The sequence below is a fragment of the Rattus rattus genome, chromosome 6, assembly GCF_011064425.1.
Source record: "Rattus rattus isolate New Zealand chromosome 6, Rrattus_CSIRO_v1, whole genome shotgun sequence".
Classification (NCBI taxonomy): Eukaryota; Metazoa; Chordata; class Mammalia; order Rodentia; family Muridae; genus Rattus; species Rattus rattus.
In genome coordinates, this window is record NC_046159.1 from 135,025,073 (window position 1) to 135,046,921 (window position 21,849).

The window sequence follows — 21,849 nt, forward strand, 5'->3', positions numbered from 1 at the left end:
GGGAGTGTTAGTTATCCAGCTGCATGAACTGGGCAGGGGGGGGCCTTAGAAACTGAAGGATGAATTGACGGCTGGATGGATTTTCTATCCCACAGTCAACAACCTTCTGATTTACGAGAACATAAGCATAACACTTAAAATTGGGGCGTGTTTAGAAAAATGGTGCCAAAAATGAGAAACAAGAAAAGCAGGCATGTTACTTTTGAACATACAGCTGTAAATTTGACAAATTCACCACTTTAGGGAGCAAATTCATTCAGTTATCATCGTAGAGTTGGACAAACGTCATGGGCATTTCATTGTCAAGAAGATGAGTAACTGCCTGTTTCAAAGAACTTGTTTGGTTCCTTGATCTCTTACATGCCTTGTGGCAAAACCTTAGGTACAAATCCATGCCTTAAGGGTCAAATTCAAAACTCTGGTTTGACGATTCTAGTCTAGTAACCCGCAGGAGAGATGGAGAAATGCCAGAATGATTTTAATGATGAAATTCAACCCAGCAGTCTTGAAGCGTTCTGTTAGAAGGAGAGAAAAATTTCAGCTGAGTTTTAAGCTCAACAGAGAACAAGATCTGATGGTCAAAGCCATCCCAAGGCAGAGAAAATGCATAACAAAACATGGAAAATGGTTGAAGTGGCAAAAGCTGAAGGATTAAAAAAAAAAAACAAAAAAACAAAACGGAAAAACAAAAAACAAAGTCAGGCAGGTAAAAATGAGGAAAATAAATGCTGGGTCAAAAAAGGAACCATTGTTTGAGACAAAGATTAAGGATTAATAAACATCAAAACCTAAAGAAGTCAGACTAAATCAGGATACAAGGACCACAGCAGAGTCTTGCATACTATGAACATTTCCAGGAGATGTCCATGTGCCAAGAAAGGCAGTGTGATGGCTACGCTGTCTACTTTCCATACCCACACGTCTGTGTCTGAGCTTAGCCAACCACAGTTCAAAAATTCTTGAGGTGTAGGGCACATATTTGTACTGAATGTCATTACTTCTGAAAGAAACATATATTACACATCTTTATAAAAGATTTATGCTGTGTTAGGTAAGTATATACTATAGAGATGATGAACAATACACAGCTATGCACAGTTTATATACAAATATAACGCTATTTTTACATAAGGGAGGTGAACACGGGTGGTGAATGTGATCCTGGAACCAATGACCCACAAATGCTATAGGACAGAGATGTGCAGTACCAGAAGAACCCGAGGTGAGTGCTACTTATTTCTTCTGCTGTAGCAGTGCCACCTGAGACAGCAGTTACTCCATCAGTGCTCAGCGGCGGCCATCTTAGCTCTCTCCACTCCATTCACCACAGCGTTCAGCATGGCCCAACAGCGTCTCATATGTGCTAGAGAATGCATGTGTCTAACTGCCTCTTCACTACCACAGAATACACACTTTAGGAGCAAAAGATAAAGATTGCTATTTTTATATACTGCCAGAAGTTTTGTACACTGAAAAGTCATAGTATAATATATAACAATTCTTTCAATTCTTCTGTCTTTTCCCTTTTCTTTCCCTATTTCCTCCTTTATTTCTAAGACAGAGTCTCACTTGAACCCTCAATCTTCCTCGATTAGTTTCCCAAGGACTAGAATCAGAGGCATGCATCCCCATACCCAGCCACTGTTTCTTAAAAGATGTATCATCATTGCTCTATAAAATTTCAGTAATGGAAGTATGCATATTATATATCCTTTATGAAAAATGGGATAATCAAGCTTGTTCTGAGTAAGTGAAAGGAATAAAGGAAAACTCAGAGAAGTCTGTGTCAACACAGAGGCAGGCAGATGTCTGAGCAGCAATTTCTCGTCACAGCAACCAATCGGGAGACAGAAGTTCGTTTCTAGTTTTCAGTGTTTATACTACCTTAAAACCCACCTTTGGATTGCTATATCATCTTAAACCATGCATCTCATCATCTGACACACCAGTCAAGACCCAGGAGTTCCTGCTACAAAAAACAAACAAACAAACAAAAACCCACCCAAACTTTGCTGTGAATTTCAAGGTGACTAAGTATAAAGTGCTATCAGACACTTTCTGAGCACCGATCTCAGTATCTACCAGCAGCCAACTGGAGATACGTCAAGACTATCAGTATCAGGTTCTTACTTCCTGTATGAACCTGATGTAACACCAGAGGGCTCAGACACTCCATACATGCACATTTATATACAGTTGATTTGTGACTACTTGTTTCACATAACTCAAATGAATTAATTACACTTAATTACTTACCAGGTCAATAAGGCTTTCCTGAATTCTGTTTAGAGTTGTTCTTAGTCTGCTACTACTAAGGCCAAGTCCTGTTGATTCCAACTGAAAATAAAAAAACACATTACACAGCTCTGCAGATGCTGTTGCAGTAAGACCTCAATAGTTCAGATGATTGGTAACCGGTCTCCAAAGTGCATTAAAAATGCCAATACAATATCATCATCAACAACATCAACATCATCAACAACAACAACAACAACAGCAGCAGCAGCAGCAGCAGCAGCAGCAAACCACTCAAATCTTAGCCCAAAAGGAAACAACAAACCATTAACGAGTCCTGAAGGTCAGGGCAACATCTAAGGAGTTTGTCAATTATCAGGACAAATTTTATCAGAATTTTTTTCCTGCAAATTACATTTTTAGTTACAAAAGTTAAGACTTAGATTCCTGAAGATGGTTCACTTTGGAGTATATTATCTGTTATGTTTATATTTAAGCAAAAAATAAGTGTTGCTATTTTTTTCCATACATGAATTAAAGAAAGTGTATTGGCACTTGAAATAAAATCTCTTAGGCCTACTGAACATCTCACAGCACTCAATTCTATTCATTAGAAAACAAAGTCAAAGCATTTACAAAAGCCAGTTTATAGCATGTAAATGAGAAAGCTTTAGTGTTAAAACGTGAAACATTAGTCAATGTACAATAATTGTACAGTAATTCAATTGATGAAATTAATTTAACTGGGAAGTTATAGTAAACACATACAGGTACTTGGAAGAAAGTTAAATTACTTGCTGTGACCCAAGAAACTTAAAATGATAATATTAGTAAACTATAAAATAAAACCTCATTAACATAAAAAGGATGGGCGTGTGATTGTGTGAACTGACATATGAACAAGCATGAAACCATATTTAGTCTAACTTTCTTCCCACCCAAGGTGCAAGAACAGAAAGGCTCAAACTAAAGCCGATGTGGGACCCTGTGGGAAAGCATGAGCTAACTTCTTTCTCTGTGTTTTCTCCACTTCATTAACTCATCTCTCCCCTTTTGTAATTAATAAGAAACTTAATCAACTGTAAGTGTGTGGCATCCGGTAATTGTTATAATCTTTCAACCAACACCACTTAACTAAGATGTGAAGTTCTTTCCACTTGAAGATGCCATCTCACCTCAGGCACTCACCACACCCCATCCGTAGCCTCTAATCTCCCCGGCCTACAACGGATTGTGTTTTCCTAAAATCTCACAGAAAGGGAATCAACTGAATTATATTCTTGCTGACGTTTTAGCACTTCGTGTGCCTTCACAACCCATCTGTGGTTGAGACTGAGCATTGTGCTGCTTACTTCTGTTTACAGGGCCGACATGACACAGTCCCTACCTAACATCTGAGTGAAAGCTTAGGTCTCTGCATAATACTGCCATGAGCACTCCGGTCTTTGACCACTACACTCATTTTCACTTTCTTGGGCAAATACTTTGCTTGACACCAGTTTTCCCCTACTATTTACCATTTTGGGGGGGGGGGGGTTAGTTTGCACTTTTTTCTATTTTCGTTTTGCTGGTGACACTGAAGGGTAGACACCTCCCTCAAAGCCCTACTGAGGTGCACCACAACATCTAATATGTGTGCTTTTACCATCATCATTCAGCTCACAGTGTTTTCTAATTCTCTTGTAATTTCTTCTTTGAACTAACCATTTATAGAAGGGCATCATTTAATTACCAAATACCTGGAATTTTCCTAGCTATTTTATTTTATTAATTTCCAACCCAATTATACTGTCATTAGATTATACCTGTTTATTACTGGTCACTAAAGACTTTTAGGATGTGCTTAGTGGTGCAGGTATGAAGAGCCAATATTACCCTGTAGTCTGACCACTTCTCTCAGGAAATGCTCTTAACTGCCGGGCCATTTCTCCAGCCGCCAGTTTCTAGATTCTGACTGATGCTGAGTACACACTTGGAATCAACAAGTTCTAGGGCAATAATCTGTTGATACTTTGTTTCTGACCATTCTTACCATAAAAATTCCAGAATTTTGAAACCTGTCTATTAACAGGTCATGTCCTTGCTATACTTGTGATCATAGCAAAGATACAAATATTAATAGAAACTATGGAAGTATACATTAGAATTTACACATTTTAAAAAAGAAAACACTACATTAGAAAAGTTATTCCTATGAACCAGGGTCTACTCTCATACAGAAACCTTATACAGATGCACACAGGCTGTGCAAGTCTTTCCAGCCTGAGATGAGCCACTAACGTTGGAGCAGAAAGAGATAAGCTTAGTAAGATCTTGAAACACAAAAGGAAGCATGGAAAACAATTCTGAGGAAGGCAGATGGTTCAGTTAGCAAAATTAATGACTTAATAAATGTCTGTCATTATCTGTTAAGGTGGTAAGCCACTATTTAAAAAGTCTCAATTATTATACTTTAATTACACATAGGTCCAGGTTTATATAAAGAAACCTGCACATTTTTCATTTTCAAAAAATATAAAGATTAGAAAAAGCAATTTCATTTTTTCTACCAAAGATCTGAACAATATGAAGTATGTTCATCATGTCAAAACTAAAGTGAATATATAAACATCATAATCAGACATCTGAAGACATTTTCATGTTTGATGGCTGATTCTCCAGTGTTATCTACTTATACAGAGTAAAAACTTTACATTTGAGGAAATGAATACATTTTAAAAGAGATTTATCTTCCTCCAAAGTTGACTTACTGAATCATTCCGACCAAAAAAGGTGTATATGGCATACAAGTAATAATCAAAGAGCTGAGACATGAAATGGATAACATCAAAGGCGATTGGCTTAAGGATGTTCATCATCTGCATGTACTTTCCTGAAAGGACAAGAACACCCGAAGATTAGTTAAAAAAAATTAAACTGCGTTGCTCTATAATTATTAAAGGCAATAAGAATATTTCAATAAAGTATTTTAGGTAGTGCAATACGACATTCCTCATCATATGAATTGCATTTGTAGTACTTGGCAGGGACTAAAACGGCTCCAATATTTTGCGGTGTTCTACAAGGCAGCATACTGAATGCTCCTACCACAGTTCCCTACTTTTATACTGCATTGTCTGCTTGTCAGTTCTTACCAGAGTCCTTTGCTTTTCTGTAGATAACACTGTACAAACACACAACCCATGTTCTGAATGGTTCTACTTAAAATAATTTGTTCAAGAATATTTAACTTCAATAAGGTAATACACAACTTACTTGACAAAAAAGGACATTTTCAGAAGATCACATACACATAGCCAAAGTGAAAAAACTGAGTAAATTGAGCAAGAGGAAACTGCACAACAAAAGTGATGCCCGGGCCCTTTAACCTTAGCCCTATGAACTCATGTGTCAAAACATCTATCACAACATATACACATAAGCTCAATACCCTCAAAGTACCAATGACATGTAATTCTTACTCCTTCGATAGAAGCCAATGGCCTCTTCTCTTTTAAACATGATCACAATTAACAGACAATCACCATTTACCAATTCATCTGATGGACAGATATATAAGGAATAAGTAAAATTTTAAATAATCAAGTAAACAATTCTAAGTTTCTAGCTATCTTTCTTTTCTAACAAGAACTACACACACAAAATAATCAAAATAAATCTTTAAAGTAAAGATGATAGAACCAGGTTGATGGAAACTGTGGGGAAGATGAAAGATCCACAGCCATCAGTGACTACTCAAGAATCATGATAGCATAGAAGGTGAGAAACTGGCTGAGAAGAGAGGAGATATTCCCATGAGCCAAATTGCACTAGTCTATGTTCTCACCCAGAGTGGCCACCCGTCAAGCACTGCCTGCCAGGCTTAACCACCTAACAAAAGCCACATCCTTAGAAATCCTAATCTTTTTTAAGTCAATAACAAAACTAAAACAAAACAAGGGAAACTAAGTTAATAACAATAGTTGACATTTTCTATAGCTGAAACAACTAAACAATCAAAACTGGTTCTACTTAAGTGCAAGAAACCCCTGAAAATCAGACCCAAAGTGACTTTGACAAGAAAAAAAGGAAGGGAAGGAAGGGGGGGAAAAAGGAGGAAGAAACAAAGAAACAAAGAGAAACAAAAGAGAAAGAAAGAAGGAAACAAAGAAAATAGACATACATACATACATACATACATACATACATACATACATATAAAAAAAGACAAAAAGACAGATCAAAGAAAAGGTTAACTTTAACCATATACATTACATGGCTTTAAATATTCAACAAAAAAGTAAAAGCAAGGATTAAAATGACTGGTAAGATTTCTTAAAAACTAAAGGGACTATACTCTGTAGACAAAGGCTTAAATCTACACGAGAAAACTATTCCTCACCAACAAACTTCTTTTTGATAAAGAAAATGCTGCCCAGGCATAGGGCATTCCCTCCTTGGCTCAACTTCAACACACTATGGTACATACACAGGACCTGAAGCCAAGAGATATACCCACTGCTGTTCTAACCTAAAACTGAAATGACAGTTACAGCCCCCGCTCCTGCCTTCCCCTTCAGGCCACCTGACAGGGACCTCACACTGTGATTGTAGTCACTCCAACATCCATCAAAGTGCCTGACAGCAGAGTATCACTTTGTAGTCTAGCCTTGGAAGCCAAAGGGGGAAAAATACCCTAAGGACAAGCTCAAAACATCTTCTGAGCCCACCCAGAGATTCGTGTGGATTTCATTTAAGGAAGACCTCTGAGAAGCTTCGGGGTCCCCTGGTTATCTGTCTATGTCTTACAATGGTAAGTCACTGCATCAAAACATGCCTATTTCCTATTCCTAGTAGAATGAACCGTGTCCTCTGCTCAAAGGGCTCCAACTTCAGTTCTGCTAATTTCCCTCTTGCCTTTATTCCCCTCATATCTCCAGCCAGGTACCAACCAATAACGTCCTTTCACCCCTATACCTGCTCATTAAACAAATGGGACTGAGTTACTTTCTAGTCACCTAGACAGCCGCACTGGATATGTACCCCAAATGCCATATCTGAGAATTCCACTGAGCTTGAAAAAGCAAGACAGATGGACCAAAGCAGCCTAAATGCCAGTCAGGGAGTCTTCGTAGAGGAGACTGTTGAAAACAGGAGCTAGAACTGGACAGGCAGACGTGGGGAAAGGGTACCCCAAGGCAGCCGTTCCACAGATGTTTTTGGGTGTCTGGCCAGGAAAGCCGAAGGACAGCTGTTTTTTCATCTCCCTCTAAATGAGCACCGTGCCTGAGGCTCTACATCACAGCAGGAACCAAAATTCTAGCCCAGACTCTAATCAGGTAGCCAGAGTTGGACATGGAACTCCAGATTTTCATTAGAAATAGATTATGTCTATACCCCAGACTCAGTCTATCTCCTAAATGATTTCAGTGTTACCTCTTCATAAGGGAGATGCAGTAGATTTGATCAGAGTTACTATTGAGGCCTATTAAACTATTTCTCTAGCCTGAACAGAAAGACCTGACATTCCCTAAAAGGTAAGTCCAAGCACTTCGCCAAGGGACCACTAAAGAAAGCAGGCTCACCTCAGTCCATGCTACAAGGATATGGGGTAGTTAGTCTTTAATGAGATGATGCACTTCTCCCTCCCAGGCTTCTTGCACAAGCCCTAGCATAATGTTCAAAGAGAAGGGTAAGCTGAGTCACACATATATGCACATCTGGATCATGGAGGAGAGCAACAATGGAAGCCACTGCAGTGGACCACACCTAGGGCATTTTCAATGAACCTCATGTTATGTGGAAAGTGGGGAAAGGCACACTACAGAACACTATGCACAGTGTGAGCTAGTCTTGAAACCAAAGTGAAACAATCAAGAGAAGAAGTGCACACTAGCACTTTAAAACACAAACCAAACAAACAAACAAAAAACCAGGAAAAGGCTTCCTCTAAGGAAGGGGATCTGGACTGCAAAGCATTTGTTTAAACTTGGAGGTGTCTTAATAAACATATATATATATATATATATATATATATATATATGTGTGTGTGTGTGTGTGTGTGTGTGTGTGTGTGTGTATGTATATATATAACAATATGTATGTGTATACACACACACAAACACACACACACACACACACACACACACACACTTATTTACAGCCTCCTTCCTTGTTTTATTTAATGTGATAAAGCATTTAGAACAAAACGCAGTATGACTCCTCTAGCTACTTGATCTGGGTATGGTTAAAAACAACACTTATGTGTGAATGGTAGCTGCAGTATTCTCATTACCTAAGTCCCCACTCCCAATCAGAGTACTATGCCCCCACATCTTGACATCAGTACCTCCCCAGACAATTCTCTGCCACTAAAGCCGCTGATATGGCAAAAGCTGTCTCTAATTTAACCTTCAATAAAACCAGACAAACTATTTCAAGCAGTCTATTCAAATTCCAAAGGGTATTAAGAAAGATAACATGGTTCCTACAAGGCTTAGGATATCTATCACTAAAGACCACAGGGGTAAGGGTTAAGTGGGCTGGAGGGGGAAGAATGAGAAAGGACTGACAGAAAACTACCTTCACATATCTGAAAAGTGACCATGGAAAAACTGGAGGACAAAAGGCATAGACATATGCTTTATCTTTAAGCAAACTAAAGAATCTGATTCAACACAGGAAAGAGATTTTTAGCAATGAGATCCACCTAATGGTAGAGTAAGTAGCCTTGTGATATTATATGCTTTCAGTGACTCTGAGTCATGAAACAGGAGCCTGACAGGCACCACATATTATGGGCACCACTGGAAGGAAATCTTGTTCTGTGGGTATTATACCAGACAACCTCTCGGACCTGTCCAATTCTGACTCTGCAAATTCTAAAGTTATTCATGGCACTTTTCTGTTACTTCTCCTGGATTAAAGAAGAAAAGCTAATTATCCTGACAATAATTATTCACAGAGTAGCTTTTTAGAATCTTTTTTTTCTAGGGCTTAAAAATGTATCTTTTCTTCTCAGCTCAATATGACTTGCATATTTTTCTCTAAAGAAGGTGGACTAAAGCATTTTGTACATTTTATCATATTCATTAATGATATTTAGAAATTATCTTAAATAGTATAGATCTATTTCATCTGATCTGAGTTTACTCAAACAAGGCAGTAGATAAAAGGAATCTTAACAAATAGAACCAGAGATCTATTCAAGTGCTAAAATCCCTGCTGGTTTAGACAGCACTGAGAGAAACTCTCAAACTTACCTGTCAAATGTATGGTCCTATTTGTGAAATATAAAGTCTGAGAGAATCCAAGATGTTGAAATACCCACATTAGAAACTGACATGCCCCTGGAGCTGTATGTCTAGTATGGCATTTGTCACTGGTGGCCTTTGGTGACATCAACTAAAAGTCTCATCTGTAATGAGACACTTCCTACAATGGGAGCATTTCCTCTGTAAAACCCTCATGTCTTAGAAGAGCAAACAATCACTGTTCACTCTGCTTATCTGACAGGAAGGCTGGGAAGCTCTATAAGGCAATTAAACTGAGAAATTGGCACTATCATCCTTATACACCAACCTCTCGCTCAGTCACCTGGAATGCTTCAGAAAAATCAGAAGACACCATAACATACTAAGTAGTTAAATGAAAAAGTGAGACCAACATTGCCATCTGTATACTACTGTTCGCAGCATTACAAGATGAGAAGCACTGGTGTGTAAGAGTCTTAAATCCTTCACTCCAGTGAACATGAAGTAACCATGCAAAGGAATTTAAGTAAAAACAATTTGGTAACTAATTTAACAAACTCATGTAACTGACATAATAGTCAAAAAACTAGAAAGGCACGGCTACTCACCAACAAGCCTTATGACATTCAAGGTTGTGTTTGTTAAGATGGGTGCATTCACTTTATTTAGACTGTAATCCGATTTCTTCCTGCTCTTCAGTGTCTCTCGTGAAACACTGCACAGGGAAAACAATGGAGAAGCGCCATTAGACTGCAGTCGAATTCCCAGTACAACACTCAGATTATCATCTAGCTCCAACTCACAGGTTATTCCTGAAGTCCTATGCATAAGTGAACTCAGAGCAAGAGAGAGGAGAAAGAAGAGAGAAAGGAAGTTCTAGAAATGTATTTCTTTCTTTGTTGGCATTCTGAATGCATCACCTGGAGTTCTTGTTATCATTTCTATCTGTTGTCATTCTCTTCCGATTATGTCTGTGTTTTCGGATATCACTCAGTATTTACTGCCCTCCTCTTTAAGTTCCTGCAGTTGCTAGGTTTTTAACACTTGGGATTCTCTGAGGAAGTATGTGCTCTTTCAAGTTCTGAGCCCTGGGGTTCGTCCAGATTATTCCAACTGGAGAACATCCCTACAGGACTAGTGCACTGCATATTGCTGGTGTTTTTGTGATGTCCCCTGGGCAGATAAGCTGCTTTTATTATTTGTCTAAGGTGAGAGGCTGAGCCAATGCAGGAGTTCTGCACCAGGCCGGGTGCGGCAACCAGTGTATAATCTGTAACACTTGTGAAACAAATGTTTTCCTATGGAAGGTATACACGTAGGCATAAATTATCAAATCTACAGATTCCAGCAAGAAAAAAGAAAAACCCTCTATGGAAGTGGGATTAAAAGAAGACATAATGATTGGGTTTGGAGTAAACAGGTGACATTGATTCAAAGGAGAAGCAGAACTTAATGGAAGACCATCCTATTTTGTTCAAACACTGGTTGTAGGATGATATCATACTTCTCAGAAAATTAGAAAAATAATTTGCAAAGGGTATGGAAAAAGGGGATCTATCACATAACAGGAGATAAAACAGTCTACTGAGAGATGAACAGAACTTCACCATTCAGCCACATACAATACAGAGGCAGAGGAAAATGCCACAAGAGAGCCAAGCACAGACTAGGTCAACAAAAGCATCAGGCCTGAGGGGCACAGGGGTTTCTAAAGCAAAGGTGAATCAATCACAACTTATCCAGAAAAACACCATGGCACTGAATTAAACTTATATCTAAAACAAATAATCTAAATTGATAACTAAGAACAGTTTGAAAGGTGAGAAAGTTTGGAGTCAAGAAGCTAAAGTAACTAGCAAATTGGGATATACATTCATAAAGAACAGACACTACCTTACATGTCCACTTTAGTTAAAACAGAGCTTTCCTTTAGATAAAGTATTTCCTAAACATATCCGATGAATAAATTCAAGAACATCATCCTCCTTAGTTCAAAGACTGGTTGTAGGATCATGTCATTATATATACAGGTGAAGGCAGGTATAGGACAGAAGAAGGCCTGTCATTGGATGAGAAGGAAGGATGGGCAGGAGAAAAGTTTCAGAGAGGGGCAGAGAAGGGAGCAAGGGCGAGAAGAAGAGAAGCTGAGAAAACGTGGTGGTAGATTTTTTTTTTTTTGGTTCTTTTTTTTTTCGGAGCTGGGGACCGAACCCAGGGCCTTGCGCTTCCTAGGTAAGCGCTCTACCACTGAGCTAAATCCCCAGCCCCTGTGGTGGCAGATGTTAAGATTCCTCTCTGCACATAGTTACAGGTTATGCATATTCTTAAGGGATGGATGTGAACAGGACTTTGTATGTCTAGGTGGGCAATTATATCTGATCAATTGGATCAGAGGTTATTGTGTTGTGTGTTCTTTCGTGTGGCGATTTAATTAAATTCAAGAGTGTGTAGTGGCTGGAGACACTGGGCCGCTACGGAATTGGGATGTATATGTCTTGCATGGTGGTAAGCTGCTTTGGGAACTAAACAGGTAGAGAGAGTGCTGCCAGGCTCAGAGAGAAGCCATCGGCAGTATGACATGGGATGGAGCAGAGTTGGATGTGGAACTACCCAACTGATGCCATGAGGCACTGAGGCGCCTGCTCTAGTGTGGGGTAAAGAAAGTCCTTCTTTATTACAGCAACAATTGGTTAATATCTTACACATGGAAAACTCAATAAAATCAAACCTTCCCAGTCAAAATAACTACAACTATATGGGCTGATCACTATTAGGGAGAGAATTAACTAAGTGTAAAATATACTTAAATCTAGCATTTACATACGTATGTGAGTATGTGTATGTATGAACTAAAAAGTGTCTGAAATGAATTTAATTCAACCTAAAAATCAGGCTCATTGAACTGGATAAAGGTGACAAAAATTCTTAAGAAAATCATAGTTTTGAAGAGCTTATCATAAAACAAAACTTGATTACTAGCAGGAAACTTTAATAGACAAATCACCCACACACTCCAAAAGGCTGGAAAATTAGATGAGACGCTGTATTTACCAGATCAATACAAAAATGACTGAACACTCTTTAATAGGGCTTAATATTTGCATGAGATGATAAAGTAACTTTTAAGATTTGAAAAAAGGCAGGGCAATTATGGCACACTCCTGTGACCCTAGAACTGAGGGGCAGAGGTAGGCAGATCTCTTGAGTTTGAGGCCAGTCTGGTCTACAGAAAAAGTTCCAAGGCAGTGAAGGCTATACAGAGAATCCCTATCTCAGAGCCCACCCCCACTCACAAAAATGACAAACTGGAAAAGAGATTAGCTTGTAATTGTAGTTTTTTTATTCTCTTAATTAGATTTCTTTGTTAGGGTTGGGGATTGGGGTGGCAGTGGCGTGAGGGCCAAGGTACATATGTGGAGGTCAGAGGACAAATGATAGGAACTGGTTTCTTTCTACCAGGTGGAATCTGGGCTCAGACTCAGGCCATCATGCCTGGGGACTAGTCTTTACTCACTCACTAAGCCACCTCACCAGTTCGTGTTACTATTAGTTTTATAAAGAAATGAGAAGACGAATGGAAAAAACCTTATAAAATCCCGAGGCTAGATGAAGAGCTATAGGCAATTAATGGCTGCTAAGGGAGGGAAGTTAGTGTATTATTGTCAAACAAGCCCCCGACAGGCAATCTAATCCCATGTGGTCAGCTCTAAACCCGTATATCAATGATCAACATTAAATGGACCAAGGAGGGTGGTGTGTGTGTGTGTGTGTGTGTGTGTGTGTGTGTGTGTGTGTGTGTGTGTGTGTGTGTGTGTGTGTGTGTGTAATGATAAAGAAGAGGTCATGAATTTGAGAGGCAGTGGAGAGGGACATTAGAAGAGGTGGAGAGGAAAGAAGTTGAACTGAAATGATGTAAATTCAGTACTCATTTATGAAATTCTCAATAAAAATTTTTAGAATCTTGCTACGAAAAACAATGTCAATGATAAATATGCACAAGAATGTCATAATGAAAGTTATTATTCTATGCACAGAATATATGTGAAAAAGAGAGTAGTCCCTTGGTATACATCAAGGAAAGTGTTTTATGGGACAGAAGATCCACAAAACCACTGACTGAATGGGCAAATTTTAGAATAATTTTTATAATGTCAAATATTCTGTGTAAGTTGAAAGAAAAGGCATATTTAAACCAGCTTAGGTGAGGAGAATCAATTAATATTTCTGTTACAGTAACAGTCAAATTCCATCAAATTAATTGATCTGTGAACACCAAGTGAGGCTGTGCTTAACTCGAGTTTCTTTCATGTAAGTGTTTTACTATTTTTCCTGAAGGTTCAGTTGTGGAAAAAATCTGCATGCTCAAGTTTTTCAGAAATCATTTTTGTAACATACATTAACTGCTGCCATATTTTAACTTTTGAATTTAAATTTGTTCTCTCTTGACCTTCAAAGGAGCCTAAAACCCACCCTGACCAGAGCAGTAGTCACCTCTTTACGGGCACATCACCGGTTTGCTCATCTACATAATCGCGCTTCAGCTCCTCAGGAACGTCGCTGTCGCTGTCATAGTCCTGATAGGCACTCTTCTCTTGCTCATCAGATTCGTACTGAGGAAAACATGGTGGGATATGCAACACGGGGTATACAGGGTCGCAACACAAAAATGATGTGATTTTTAATAAATGGCTAAAGGAAAATTCTTAATTTAGTTTGAATTTTATCACGAAGTAGTAAACTCTCCTTCCATTTTCTTTTTCATCCTACTTTAACTTGACCAAAAGAAATAATAAATATCATTTATGTGTCATGTATTTGTAAATGAAAATGTAAATCAAATACTCATAACCACAACTAATACCTCACTGGACCTCAAAGAAGGAACAGTGTATTTTAGACTTAAAAAGATCTTTTAGTGCTGTTGTAATGTTTACGTTCAAGCTGTTAACTCTTTACAACTGAAGCTGGGGATTCAATTCTATCCCAGAACTATACTTTAGCTCAAAAGTACACTCAGCACAGGGAGGACTCCGGGAAGGCTCACTGGTGTGATGCGGCTTCCTTGCCTTACGGCACAATGGACGGGTGCCAGCAAACACAGGCGAAGTGAAGCAGGGGAAGAGTGGGCGCAGCACTCCCGTTCTCATCGTATCAGACTCGACTGTAACTAAATACTGGCTAGCATTTTGCAATTCTGACCACGGACTGTGCACAGTTCTCAGTAATTATATCTCCTGAGTTCTAAAAACTTAGGATTTACAGCTTAACCAAATATGGAGTTAAGTCAAGTCCATCCACAGCTGAGGAGACCAATGTGATAACAAATGGGAAGAAGTCTGTGCCCCGAAGCCAACTACTGTTTGGTAGTTTATTACTGGGGTACAGCATCAGGCCTTACTCAGATATATACCCAGATCTTCAAGGACTTACACTGTATCTGCGAAGACTAGATTCTTCACTAATAACTAGAAAAATATTGTGGCCTTTCCCTGTATTTAAACATTTAGACAAGAAATTCTTCTCAGGAGGCAGAGGCAGGTAGGTCTCTGAGTCTGAGACCAGCTTAGTCTACACAGTGAGTCCAAGCTCAGTCAGGACCACAGAGGAAACCCTGTCTCAAAACTCTGCCCAAAATAGGTTTCAAAACTAAAACAGAAAAAGAAAAGAAATAGGTGTTCTTACACCTAAACAATGCTTGTTTGGTTTCATCAAATCTACAGTGGGTTCATCTAGATATTATAGAGAACAAATGGACATACCAAGTAATATCCTGGGTCAAAGGATGATTTTGAAAGCAGGCACTGCTCTCTATTGCAAATATGGACAGACCAGAGTGCACACATGTAACTTGTCAAGAACCACACAGCTAATAAACTGAAGGAACGCTATTGCATTGAAATTCTACCTACTAAGCAATACCTATATTTAATATTTTAAGCTGCTCAAAGAATTGTTAAAAGATCCCAGTTCTCTAAATTCCCCTTTCTAAACTCCTTGTCAGGCAACAAGGCAACAACTGTGTGGTTGTTTGAACAGGAATGGCCCCATAGGCTCATGTATTTAAATACTTTGTCATCAGGAGTGGCACCACCTGGGAGGGGTTAGGAAGTGTAAATAAACGTACTGGACAAAATGCGTCACTAGGGATGGGCTTAAGCTCAAGCCACGCCCACCGTCTGTGTCTGTGTCTGTGTCTGTCTCTCTCCGGTCTGAGAATCTGGAGGTAGAACTCTCAGCAACCTCCCCAGCACCATGTCTACCTTCCCACCACCAAGCTCACCAAGACAATGGACTAAACCTCTAAAACCGCAATCCAGCCCCAATCAAACACTTGGCTCTACAAGAGCTGCCATGGCCAGGGTGTCTCTTCACAGTCACAGAACACTGACTCTCAGATGAAAGGACAGAGAATAAAGTACTGACTCGTTACCCAGGAGCGCAGTAATGACAAAAGCTGAGGTGCACGACTCCCTCAGCCGTCTGTTAGCCACCGGAATATCCCAAGGGAATATCCCACTAACAGGTTTTGTAGTTCGGAGACAGCATTATGAGTAAGCACACTGCAGAGTCATTATCCCACAACATATTCTGTAGGTACCCGGCACACACCAAGAACGCTGGTCAACAGGCAAGCAATCCAGCAAATTACCAATTCACTTCAGAACACTTTTTTTTTCCTGTTTTCTTTCTTTTTTTCCCCTATCTTTATTAAATTGGGTATTTCTTATATACATTTCAAATGCTATTCCCTTTCCCGGTTTCCAGACCAACATCTCCCTAGCCCCTCCCCCTCCCTTTCTTTATGGGTGTTCCCCTCCCCATCCTCCCCCCATTACCGCCCTCCCCTCAACAATCACGTTCACTGGGGGTTCAGTCTTGGCAGGACCAAGGGCTTCCCCTTCCACTGGTGCTCTTACTAGAATATTCATTGCTACCTATGAGGTTGGAGCCCAGGGTCAGTCCATGTATAGTCTTTAGGTAGTGGCTTAGTCCCTGGAAGCTCTGGTTGCTTGACATTGTTGTTCATATGGGGTCTCGAGCCCCTTCAAGCTCTTCCAGTTCTTTCTCTGATTCCTTCAACAGGGGTCCTATTCTCAGTTCAGTGGTTTGCTGCTGGCATTCGCCTCTGTGTTTGCTGTATTCTGGCTGTGTCTCTCAGGAGAGATCTACATCTGGCTCCTGTCGGCCTGCACTTCTTTGCTTCATCCATCTTATCTAATTGGGTGGCTGTATATGTATGGGCCACATGTAGGGCAGGATCTGAATGGGTGTTCCTTATGCCTCTATTCTAAACTTTGCCTCCCTATTCCCTCCCAAGGGTATTCGTGTTCCCCTTTTAAAGAAGGAGTGAAGCATTCGCATTTTGGTCATCCTTCTTGAGTTTCAGAACACTTTAAAAAAGAAAACTCACTCTGTTTTACAAAGCATATTAAAAATATCACATACCCCATTAGAGGCTAAGACATCTTCTGTTTCTTCGTCTTTGTGGTCAGCTTGAATTTCAAATGGATTCCCACCACTGCAGTACTGCTCAAACAAAGTCACAGGTTTGGAAGAAGTTGCCGATGGCTGCTTACTAGGTGAAACTGATGGGGATCGAGACTGTTCCAGGAATTTAAACTCCTATACATCAGAAAGGACCAAACGGCTGTTAGAAAGGTAACAAAACCTGAGCCCACAAACATATCCATTAAATGTAAATGTAGAAGTGGGAGGGGAGCGTGATCTTCACCATTCAAGACCTTTATACCTTGCAAGTTCTCTGAGATCATCTCGGAAAGGCAGCTTTTCTAAAAGACAACTCAATCAATAGTATCACTAAGTCAGAGCTGCCACCTCAAACAGCTCAGCCCTCCCTGAAGGAAAGGCCGAGCAGGAGGGACCATGGGATGGCACTTGTAACCCACAATAGCCTTTCACAAGAGCAACTGCTGAGACACTGCTGCCTCACGCTTGGACCATGCAAAGCATTCTTACACGGAAAGTATCAAGTGCCAATCTATCCTTATTATGTCAGTGCCTGTAACTTGATAGAGCAACTAAAATTCATTTTGGTCAGATGTGTCTTCTGCTCCTAGACTGATGTATTCACACTATTACGAAACACCACCCGCCTTCTCTTTGCTTAAACTTCCTCATCTTTAAAAGGGGAGAAACCATCTAGATTGGAGAAATAAAAGAGTGATAAAGCTAAAGGGACTCATCCCTGATCCAAATTCCACGTTACAGAAACGAGGCAAGTGCAGCAGTCTGGAGAGACCAAGTGCCAAGCTCAAGGAGCAGTTTATCGGAAAAAAGAATCAAATGATCCCCGACATTTGCCTACAGCACAAAACTTCTGACTTGACAACTGTGATGGTTTGCACATGCTTGGAAGGTGTGGCCTTGTTGAAGGAAGGTGGAGGCTTGTCGGGTGGAGGCTTGTCGGGTGGGCTTGGAGACCCTCCTCCTAGCTGCCTGAGGATGCTCAGTCTGTTCCTGGCTTCCTTTGGGTGAAGATGTAGAACTCAGCTCCTCCTGCACCATGCCTGCCTGGATGCTGCCATGTTCCTGCCTTGATGATAATGGACTGAACCTCTGAACCTGTAAGCCAGCCTCAATTAAATGCTGTCCTTTATAAAACTTACTTTGGTCATGGTGTCTGTGCACAGCAATAAGACTGTAACTAAGACAACAACTTACCACAAAAAATAAGTTTTTTTTTACCTATCAAAAGTCATCCCAGGTTTACACTCAGAATTAGTCTTAGAAGGTCCAAGGGCAGTGTCTCACATCTCTACCAAGTACACTGACGTCTTTACCATTATACTGTGTCTTAGTCTCGGTTTGTTCTCTTTACAAACTTCAACTACATGTTAAATCACATCTAAGGCGATGCCTGAAAATGTGACATTATTTTTACAAATCTAAACAAGTGTTCAATATAACAAAATGATTTTTTTTTCATGAGAATACATGTGAGTAATTAAGTTGTAAGTGGTTTTCAAGGCAACCATTTAAAAAAAATAGGCTTGCTTAGATGGAAACATGTTTCTATTAAATGTTCTCTTACAATTATTCTCTTACAAGTATAAATCAAAACATGCATGAACAATCCTACCACGATCATTCAGTTAAATAAAAATTCAACAAAATCATTTATATACTCTAAAACTAATGTTAAAGTTAGAATTCTAAATGTAAGGGTTATAACAATTTTAGAATTGACAGATTCTGCTTAATTTAATGTTATTTCATTATTGCCAATTAAAATGTGTTAGTTTTATTGTCCTTGAACATATACTAATCACCAACCACTGTTAGTGTTTTTACTATTGCCATATTAGGAAAGCAACATGATAGTACTGGATAAGAAACCACCTAACATAAAAATAATACCCCTACTAGAAGAACACATAAGGCTGCAAAGGTGGGTCAGCAGTTAAGAGCACCAGCTGCTCTTCCAGAGGACCCAGGTTCAAATCCAGCACCCATATGACAGCTAGCCATCACCTGTAATTCCAGATTAGTGGAGTCCATGCTCTGATTTGGCTGCCCACAAGCACTGCACATATGTAATACATAGACATACACAAGGGAAAATACCCATACATATAAAATAATTTAAAAAAAAAACCCAAGTACTCTTTAAATATAACAGATTTTGTTTTAATGCTTCTAGAAAGTCATTCCAACAGACAGAAACTCTCAAAACACTGTACGTTCAAGTCATGGTGTACAACATATACCTTAACACAGCAGTACTTACTATAATGTATTTCAATCAGACCAATTAAAGAGTTTTTCACAAACTTCATTCCAAAGACTCCAATTAACTAGTAAAAATTAGTATTTCTTATAAGTGCCTCTTTTGTTTATGAAGCATTTTGTCAATACAAGCTGTGATGGTTTGCATATGCTTGGCCCAGGGAGTGGCACTATTAAGTGTGGCCTTGCTGGAGGAAGTGTGTCACTGTGGGGGTGGGCTTGGAGTCCCTCCTCCTAGCTGCCTGAGGATGCTCAGTCTGTTCCTGGCTTCCTTCGGGGTAAAGATGTAGAACTCAGCTCCTCCTGCACCATTGCCTGCCTGGATGCTGCCATGCTCCCACTTGATAATAATGGACTGAACCTCTGAACTTGTAAGCCAGCCCCAATTAAATGCTGTTCTTTACAAAACTTGCATTGATCATGGTGTCTGTTCACAGCAATAAAACCCTAACTAAGATACAAGCAAATCTGATAATTGTGTTATAACTTAAATGCCCATCCATCCCTTTAGGAAGTTACTAGTATTTTATGTCTGTAAATAAGCACTTTTATACAGAAAATATAGCCAATTCACTCTCTGAAAAAATGAAATAAAACACTGGGTTATCTTCTGAAGCCAAAAGATAATCCACTGTACTTGTCACTTTTTTGGCAAAAGAGTTTACTGATGCATGTAAACTAAGCTCTGGAAAGAAGGCAGCTTTTCAAGTCCACCAGTGGATAATTCCTATAAAAGGGCCTGCTAGGAATGCCTTTCAAAGATTAAAGCTATACAGTCTTCTCTCCTTTGGCTGCTTTATAAATGCTCTCACATGTGTTTCTGTTATTAAAACAAAAGCTCATATAGTAACTAGAAGACACATTTTGTTGTTGTTGTTGTTCATAGGAAAAACTTACATGAAGCTGCAAGATGCTGAAATTTGACTTAACAGGGCAAAGCTCCCATGTCTCATTCTCTAAGAACATTCTCAGTTCATCAAGTCTTATCCTAAAGAAAAGAAAATGAATAGTCCAATGGAAGAAAAGGGCAGGAAATACAAGAACTGAGGAAACGTGATACAATGAAACAACAAAATTATCATCATCATAATCACCTTTACAACCCATTTAGATTAGCACAAGAAACTACAAAAGCTTGCTTCTGCCAGCTACCCTAATGTTCCTTAAGAGAAAACAAAATATACTAAATATTTACTAAATTAAATATTTTTAACACAGAGTAAGAAATGAGGTGTAGAAATATGATTTTTATTAAGGAACTGATATAAAACCTGTCACTAATTCATGCACTTAAATTTGTCTTAACTAATCATGTACCAATGCCAAAAATAGAGAAACAACTAGCCAAATATAATCTCACAAATATTTATGTATTAGTGTATCATAAATATATCAAGTGTCAGACTACTAAGCAAAAACAGCAAGGTAATCATCATTCTCCACAGGTCTCTGAGGCAGTGTCTAGCACCACAATGCACTTAAGACTTAGCAGGTCAGTACTCAGACTCCAGATTCTCCACTAACTGCACACAGTACAGTACACATTGCCTGAACAAATCACCAATGGCTTATGCTCAAGACCAACAATCTCTAAATGGGGAGTCTTAAAACTGCAAAGCTTCTGTAAGGCAAAGGACACTCTCAATAGGACAAAACAGCAACCAACAGATTGGGGAAAGTCCTTCACCAAACCTAGATTTGACAGAGGGCTAATATCCAATATATACAAAGAATTTAAGAAGTTAGACTCCTGAGAACCAAATAACCCTACTAAAAAATAGGGTAGAGCTAAACAAAGCACTATCAACTGAGGAATGCCGAATGGCTGAGAAGAACCTAAAGAAATGTTCAACATCTTTAGTCATAAGAGAAATGCAAATCAAAACAACCCTGAGATTTCACCTCACACCAGTGAGAATGGCTAAGATAAAAAACTCAGGTGACAGAAGATGCTGGTGAGGATGTGGAGAAAGAGGAACACTCCTCCATTGTTAGTCTGATTTCAAGCTGGTACAACCACTGTGGAAATCATTATAGAGGTTCCTCAGAAAATTGGACATTCTACTACCTGAGGACCCAGCTATCGCACCCACTCCTGAGCACACACCCAAAAGATGCTCCAGCATATAACAAGGACACATGCTCCACTATGTTCATAGCAGCCTTATTTATAATAGCCAGAAGCTGGAAAGAACCCAGATGTCCTTCAACAGAGGAATGGACACAGAAAATGTGGTACATCTACACAATGTAGTACTACTCAGCTATTAAAAACAACGACTTTATGAAATTCATAGGCCAATGGAATAAACTAGAAAATATCATCCTGAGTGAGGTAACACAGTCACAAGAGAACACACATGGTATGCACTTACTAATAAATAGATATTAGGAAAAAAGCTTGGAATACCCAAGATACAATTTACAGACCGCATGAAGCTAAAGAAGAAGGATGACCATAGTGCGTTTGCATAACTCCTTCTTAAAAGAGGGAACAACAATATTTATAGGAGGAGATACGGAGACAAAGTTTGGAGCAGGGACTGCAGTAAAGGCCATCTAGAGACTGCCCCACCTCAGGATCCATCCCATATATAGATACCAAATCCAGACACTATTGCTTATGCCAAGAAGT

The 21,849-nt window shown here is 39.3% G+C and overlaps 1 protein-coding gene across 3 annotated transcripts in view; it reads right to left on the minus strand.

Annotated features, from left to right (window-relative positions):
- The window catches only part of Vps50 (VPS50 subunit of EARP/GARPII complex), a 103,294-nt gene that overhangs the window by 13,419 nt on the left and 68,026 nt on the right, over positions 1-21,849 (minus strand). For all 3 annotated transcript variants that reach the window (XM_032906980.1, XM_032906979.1, XM_032906978.1), the window contains 6 exons: positions 20,112-20,202; positions 16,914-17,090; positions 13,959-14,077; positions 10,076-10,182; positions 4,986-5,107; positions 2,257-2,337 (listed from right to left, as the gene is read on the minus strand). In XM_032906980.1, the coding sequence (XP_032762871.1) occupies positions 2,257-2,337; positions 4,986-5,107; positions 10,076-10,182; positions 13,959-14,077; positions 16,914-17,090; positions 20,112-20,202 (697 nt within the window). The remainder of the gene's footprint in view (positions 1-2,256; positions 2,338-4,985; positions 5,108-10,075; positions 10,183-13,958; positions 14,078-16,913; positions 17,091-20,111; positions 20,203-21,849) is intronic.